The sequence below is a fragment of the Sinocyclocheilus grahami genome, unplaced genomic scaffold (genome assembly GCF_001515645.1).
Source record: "Sinocyclocheilus grahami isolate Dianchi unplaced genomic scaffold, SAMN03320097.WGS_v1.1 scaffold17.1, whole genome shotgun sequence".
NCBI classification, from domain to species: domain Eukaryota; kingdom Metazoa; phylum Chordata; class Actinopteri; order Cypriniformes; family Cyprinidae; genus Sinocyclocheilus; species Sinocyclocheilus grahami.
The window spans coordinates 1,889,041-1,896,709 of NW_015505196.1; the positions used below are offsets into that span (position 1 = coordinate 1,889,041).

The 7,669-nt window shown below is 38.0% G+C and overlaps 1 protein-coding gene across 2 annotated transcripts; it reads right to left on the reverse strand.

Moving 5' to 3' along the window:
* Positions 1 to 1,100: 1,100 nt before the first annotated feature.
* Positions 1,101 to 7,337, reverse strand: LOC107550797 (neuronal membrane glycoprotein M6-a-like). Of its 2 annotated transcripts, none has more exons than XM_016232176.1 (4): positions 7,189 to 7,337; positions 6,410 to 6,486; positions 5,340 to 5,405; positions 1,101 to 3,271 (listed from the first exon to the last, which is right to left on the reverse strand). In XM_016232176.1, exons 1-4 carry the CDS (start codon positions 7,334 to 7,336, stop codon positions 3,119 to 3,121), a joined length of 444 nt encoding a protein of 147 aa, XP_016087662.1. In that variant the 5' UTR covers position 7,337; the 3' UTR covers positions 1,101 to 3,118. The 2 variants fall into 2 exon arrangements, with proteins under 2 accessions (XP_016087662.1, XP_016087669.1); XM_016232183.1 differs by lacking the exon at positions 1,101 to 3,271 and adding an exon at positions 3,278 to 3,777.
* Positions 7,338 to 7,669: the final 332 nt, after the last annotated feature.

A 7,669-nucleotide genomic window follows, 5' to 3' on the forward strand; every position in this document is an offset into this window, starting at 1 on the left:
GCAGGCTCAGAAGTTGGGAATACGTGGAAAGTCACCACTCCCGAATGAGTTCGCGCGAGAGAACGTAATCTTTTAGTTTTAAGTCGGTTTGAACAATCCGGATAAGCGCAAGTAAGTACCATTTTGATCAACCGTCGTACCTACAATGACTGTGCACTGTGTAAACAATGAGTGACGTATACGCGCGAGAGATCACTTCCGGCGCTTGCGTAAACTACGCCAGAGCGCGTACACACCTCACGCACCAGATGCCGTGCGCGCGCCAAAAGACAGTTGGACATAGTGGTGTATTAGAGGTAAAATATGATATAAATACTGTTCGGTTTCGGGCACAAACCGATCGTTTCGTGTCTTAGGACATCAATGTGTAATCACGAGTCCCAGGGTTTAATTTGGATTTGTCTGTGCATGTTTTTTTTACTCTCATAGATTTTGTTACCATTGCCATGCATTATACGACTGATAGACTGCAACGGTTGAAGTAAAAAATCATCATGTGATCTACTGAAGAAACATTTTGGATACCCTGGGTGTAAGCATATAAACATAAAATTTTCATTTTTGGGTGAACTATCCCTTTAATATTTATAACAGTTAATAAATGTTAATTTATAAATATGTTGTTGAATTAGTAATAACATAAAACCAGTTAATATTTGACATTAGGACATTTCATTAGTTAAGTACTGAAGGATGTGATCCCCCTGCTGATTCTTGATTCCTCTGAATATCATCCTCATCCTACTTCGTGTTTTTCCTTGACATATTCGCATTTTCCTGTTGAGTGAGGTTATTGCTTCAATCACTGATTATTACATTTAAATAGTTGCTTACACTTTTACAAATGAACCTTAAATGATGTATAGATTAATGGAAAGACTAACACTTTTGGTTAAAAATGCCATTGCTGTTGTCAGGCTTGTTCTCAGACTTGGGTGTTTCCTATAAGCATGCATTTCCATGTGCTGTAAAAAATCAATGCATTTTAACTATGAATCGTTTTGAACTATGCCGTACATGCAAGAATAACAGGCTTTATAAAAGCCCACTTGCATGACCTCAAAATAAAGTACATATACACACACAACAAACAGAACAAATTAACAAGTACACAAGTGTCTTTATTTACGCAAGCAAGTTTGTTCCTACAGTTCGAAAAGAAAAGAAAAAGCCACTGTCAAGCTGTTGGCACATTTATGTACAAAACCAGTTAATTTTACTGCCTGCTACAAAGCATTCTCAGTGAAAGTACAAAAAACTAGTACAGTATGTGGATAAAGCTGAAAGCAATGTCAGGGTAATACTGGATACGCACCATCATAACAAGAATATAAGACATGGTTCAGAAAATTCATCACAAACTAGAAAGGACAAAACAAACACTACAACCTAATAAGATATTTAGCTTAATATTGTTAGCGTAGCAACTGTAATACTGCACATTTAGAAAAAAAAATTAATTGACCAGCAAGACATGTGTAAAAATCAAAATAAAGGATTCCCCCCCCCCTTTTGAGTTAGTTAAAACGATTACAATTTGATGCATAACCATGCCACAAATAACAACTATATTTATGTTTTTTTTTAAATTTTTTTACCTAATACAAGTTTCTTTTGTGGTTTAAAAAAAAGCTGCATGACTAACAAGAGTACAGGGACTCAGCGCTAATTCCAAATGCACTTGCACCAAAAAACTCACAATGGTCCATAAGTGCACAAAACTAGCTTGTTTTTTTTATTTTTGTTTTTTTGAGACACCGAAAAAGTACTTTACTGCAAAAGTAGGGCAACTGAAGTCGGCAAGACCGAGCCAAAACACTGAGTTTGGAGTAACACATGCTTGTACATCCCATATCTTTCTTGTTTTTAGTCGAAACGTGTTCGAATGTCATGTAAATACCTTATGTAAACCTTCCACAGTGTTTGGCAGAGTAATTGCAATCAACTTTTCCACTTAGATTTATACTTCTCCGATATGTACGACGATCTAAAGAATATCACCTAACACTGACTGCCTAGATGTGTTTTAGAAACTGACATGAAATGTGTATACATTTAAAGATATATATATATATATATATATATATATACAGTTCAGAGGAATGACAGAAAAACCTGTTTTTGTTTGAATACTTGCATTTAAAAAGTTAAAGCTAAAACTAAGCAATAAAACACCTGAAAATGTTATTTGCATGTGAGAGTATGGCTTCCAATGGATGAGAGAAAACAAATATCCGTAGAGTCTCCCAAGGCAAATCCGACTTGACCGCTCTAGCTGATTTGAGACGTTCTTTCTCGGTCCTTCTTTCCCAAAAGCAGCCATCTCTGTCAAAGCTCAATAAACATTACTGAGCACCAGTGTCACACCTTCCATTAATACTGCGCACAGCTAGCATATACAGTTAGGCCAAGCTACAGTATAGCAGTAAAAGTCACTTTAAGGTACTTTTGAAATCCCTGGCACTCCAAAACTGAATTTGTTGGAAAAAGAATCTGTACATTGTTTGTGCTGTTGCTGCTGTAAGTGCGGCAGCTTGAGCGATTAACCTGTAAATCATAACTTACAAGTTTGGTCACATTTTGGTTTTTAAAAAGTCTAAAGAAAATCTAAATGATGACTAGCCGTTTATAGGGTGAACGCAAATCATTGGCGTGTAATACAAAAATGTGAAAAGTGTTCTGTAATTCCTTTGGCTAAACCCAAACCCCCTAACAAGACCCAATGAGACCTAAAAGTATGTGGTACAAAAGAGAAGCCACTCAACTTAGTGTGTTTATCAGGTTGTGCTCTCAGACATGTCAATGGAAAAGGGAGGTAGAGGAGAAATGAAATCGGAACAAGGAGAAAGAAACAAGATCTAAATCCTGGGTAGTCGGAAATGTTGCAATGGAGACGATAAGAACATCCCTAGACCAACATTCTGGGTCACACCCGTACATAGCAAGTATTACAGTTATTTACCTCCCCATCCCATCTGATCCCAAACCCCTGGAAACCATGGAAATTAGACGTAGTTAAGTTTAGTTTATATATGTGTCTTCAGGGAGGGGAAGGGCATGCTTGTGTGTGTTCGTGTGTGTGTATACATATTTATATGTGTGCACATGAGCGCGTGCTTTATGTGTATGCGTTCAGACGCTCTTTAGAGCGAGTAGAGTGGATATCGTGAAGCTCCTGCTCCTCCTTGGACTTGATGTCCTCGTATTTCTGCATCCGGCAGGCGTCCTTCACGTAAGCCCAGTTAGCCGACAGCACCATCAGATAGTGCACCTACAGCAACACAGGGGTTAGAGGGGAGGGTTAGTGTTAGTGCTGATGACCCATCTGTACCCAAAAAGGGTATTACTTTGGAGACTTCACGGGGGTTTTGTGGCCCAGTTTAGACTGGATATAAACTAGATCAGTTATTTCCCCCATCGGATGACGTGGTAATCAGTTTCAGCTGAATATAAGCCGGGTTAGTTAGTTCATTTACACAGGTTATCGCTTGTAACTGCTGGGTTAACTTGGGGAGGTGGGGGAAGGACAGGGACTGAAACGATATTGCAAAACGGAAGAGCCTGGGTGTCATTTTAATCAAGCCAATTAAGGGACGTCATTATGAAAGTCGCTGTCGTGGGTGATGGTGGTGGGGCCCTTGGTGGACAGAGAGTGTGTCGGGATGTGGGGAGGGACACCCCAGACCGGAGTTGGCTTCAGAAACGCGTGCAGTACCTCCCCGTGCTCTTAGACGTCAGAATGACGTGGTTACGGATGAGGACAGACACTGCCACCACCTATCACAGTAGCCAGATCATTGAAAAAGAGAAAGGAAGAAGGTTACTTGCTGCCTTCCTAACTCCTGTTCACCCTCAAACCTGTATGATTTTCTTGCTTCTGTGGAAAAGAGAATGAGATGTTTTATTTATGCTGAAAGTGCAGTGAAAGTAAATGCTGAGCGGGCTGTCAAGCTCCAAAAAAGCCATATGATACCTTTTTATTTACTGATAATCTTGTCCTTGCCCAAAGTACTTAAATGTTATTCATGTTCTTGTATATTTGAATATGTGCATCAAAAGAAACCAGGCTAGGTTTGACATCAATGTAGGTAAGCGTCATTGGTTCTTGTGTCTCATAACCAACTGTGATGGGCCAAATGTATTCCATATTACTCCATATTCATGTGCGTTTTTAAAGAATACAAATTAGAACCATGACTGAAGGGAAAGACTTACAATGCCTTTTAGGGTGCATTTTTGGTCACCATTTACTTTCAATGTGTGAAACGTCTGTGAAACGTTCAATGTTTGGAACAACAGAATAAATAACTGATGCCAAAATTTTCATTTTTGGATGAACTATCGCTTTAAATTTGGATGGTTCTGAAAATTATGGTATGACTAATGCACTTCCAGGACAAAAATGGCTCCTGCAGTTCCATTGCAATGCCACAGTCGCTTCTTCTTTGCTGAAGTTCCTATGTGCACCAATGAGTGGCGTTGTTGCTGCACAAATCAGCAAACTGCAATTATGCAGCAATGTTTCCTGAAAGGTATGATGTAATTATATAATCAAAAGAGCACAAATTATGATCCAATTCTGTAGACTCTTTGTTTCTAAGTACTTAATGTCCAAGCTGTTTCCTCATTTCCAAACCATTGTGGAATGCAATTAACTCACATAAATGATGCCAGACTGTTGCCTTTGCAGAAAACAAACGCATTGTGCTTTTCACACACACTGCAAGGAAGCTTAAGCCGAAGACAAAAGCACAATGCAGTACAAAAACACTTACAGTGTATTGACTGAATCAAATTAATTTGAAACTATTCTATTTATCTTCTACATAAGCTCTAATATTAACCAATGAAAGACAGCTTTCCAAGGTTCAAACCAAAGGGTAGAAAAGCTGCCTCACAGAAAATGGTGTCTCACAATCACTTATCGCCGTTCCAAACAAGCTTCTCTCCTTCCTTCCCTCTCCTCTTCTGTTTCCATGGCAACAACACCTCCTGCATTTTCAATGATGAGTGTTCCTCTCCCTCTCTCTGTCTCCTCTCTTTGCTCACTCACTATTTTACAAGAGGCCTTGGATGTCTATTGCATTTCAGACAAGCCTTTAGCCTGTAATTCTGAACAAGTCCTTGATTTCTATAACATACTTGCTGTGCTTAGATTTCATATTACCTCGCTTGCAGGTGTCACTGCATTCATAGGATTAATGAAACTCATAAATCAATCCATATTTCATTTATTGCCCTGAAAGGAAATTTAGATTCAGGGAAAATTCATACAATGCATAAACAGAGCAATAAAGAAAGAAAGATAGAAAGTAAGAGACAGCAATGAAAAAGCTCACCATGGCAATAACGGCTGCTCCAGCCCCCGCAAGTGCACAGACAAACAAGTGGAATGTCAGATCCAGCTGGAGAAAGAGACAAAAAAAGACTCTGAAGAGGAGAAACCTGGATGGTTTTCACTGAAAAATCATCAAGTGCAGATAAACCCAGGGCCAGATTTAATGGTGCAAATACTGGTAAACTGACTACCAGAAATCTTAGTAAATCACAATGCATGATTAAATGCTCTCAATAAATGTTGTGCCTAAAAGGAAAACTCGTACAAATGTATATGCAATAAGGTCAGCCTCAAAAATAACCCACGTTTCACTCTTACAGAAAAACCACATGAACTTCACATGCTCAATCACGTTAAAATCACATGTGAAATATGTGAAACTCATGTGAAACATGTGGTTTTGGAAAGTGTTAATATGTAAATGTCTGAAACCCATGTGAACAATATATATAAATGCATCATTCATTCATTCATTCATTCATTCAACAAATGTGGACACGTGTGGACAATATGTGATCACATGGGTTTCAAACATTTACACCATTAAAATGTTCCAAAATGTGTTTCATATGTGTTTCACATATTTCATATGTGATTTTAACATGTGATTGAGCATGTGAAGTTCATGTGGTTTTCTGTTTCTGTAATTTTTCACTGCGTGTCTTTAGCAAATCATGCTTGTGCAAGCTGTAAATCTGGCCCTAGATCTTCAAAATCATCTTAAATAATAAATTCTAGGCTACTGTGCCATCTTTACTATAATAATAATACTATTGTGAAAGCATAACATCCACTGGCATATGGGTTGTGGTACTGTCCATACAACAAGCTGCACAATCTTGCAAATAAATATTACATTTTTAGTATTACATATTTATATGAAGGAATCCCCGCTGCACTACGCGACTTCAGACTTAAAAGCATGGAAAGGTTCACAATTTATTCATATTCTCTCTCTCACTCCCAACAATTATTTTATGCCATAGGTCACTGTCTGTAAAGGCGGACTGAATTTAGATGAAGGCCATCAGTCAGCATAAAATAGGCCCTGCTTCAGAACTGCCAACTGACCTCATTAGATTCACACAACTTGATGAAGTTCTCAGAAGCCGTGCACAGTCTTTTCTCCTCACCAATGGACACAATTCCTGCAGTTCAAATAAAGGAAGATGTTAATGGCAGATTCATTAATAATGCAATGATAGTACATGCTTAAATGACAATTAGGTATGTCAAAGCCGGCATTTAGTGTTCAGTTGTGTCATGCTTAGGTCATTTTATTGCATAATAGTTCTCACTATGGCAAAAAGGTGTCCAACAATGAATAGTGGTGATTTAACTATGTAACTGTATTTTATGCTGCAACACTGTTTTAAAAATTGCCTTATATTTTAATGTCATAATGGTGCTTCCAGCAGTAATGATACACCATGGTGTTTTGTAATATGTAACAAGAGTGTTTAATGATATCCTAATAGTGTTTATATATGCATTGTCATTTAGCTGTTGCAAAAAACAAAAACAGTTATATAATAAATGAGTTATTTTTCAATATCCTCTGCTTATGGATGTCTAATACATGCAGCCTGTTACATTCAGTAATTTCTGCACTAAAACATCCAATAAACTGTAATATAAAACAACATCTAAGTTCTTTGAAATAATCTCAGCCAGCCCTACAGCCAACTAGACTTGGCATTCACTGCTAACTTACTCACTTATTTAGTAATTCAGATGCACTTTAATCAGACTAGAAAATCCTAGGCAGCATTCCTATCCATGGATCCATATTTTATTTTGCTGGCTAAGTATTTTGTCTTTAAACATGTCTCCTTAGATGAGCTACGCACCAAACTGACGCAGGTCGAAGCAAAGGTTGGAACTTTCCACTAGTGTGGTGTTCTGACAGGTGTTCCAGATGTTGAAATACATGAAGACTGGCAGGGAGCTGAAGGCTGTAACTCCTAGCCAAGCCAGCATGAAGATATAAGTAAGCATGATGAACTGAGGAAGAGAGAAAGAGATATGTGTGTTTCTCTTGATAACATTCAAGTATTCCCATATTATACCATATGGAATTAACTAAATATAAGTATAAATATGCCAAATTTATACTGCAAATGTGGCATAGAAGTGCTTATGAAGTGTCTGAAGTGTCTTTACACAGATTAAATAATGCTGCTAAGAGGTGGCATAAATGCATATACAGTAATTACAGCTATATACCGTACTGTGATACTAGGGCTAAGGTGGGTCAGAGCAGGCATAATTTAGTCTGGCTTTAATGCTGCATTTTGTCTTCACACTGAATTCTGAGCTGGCATAGATCAG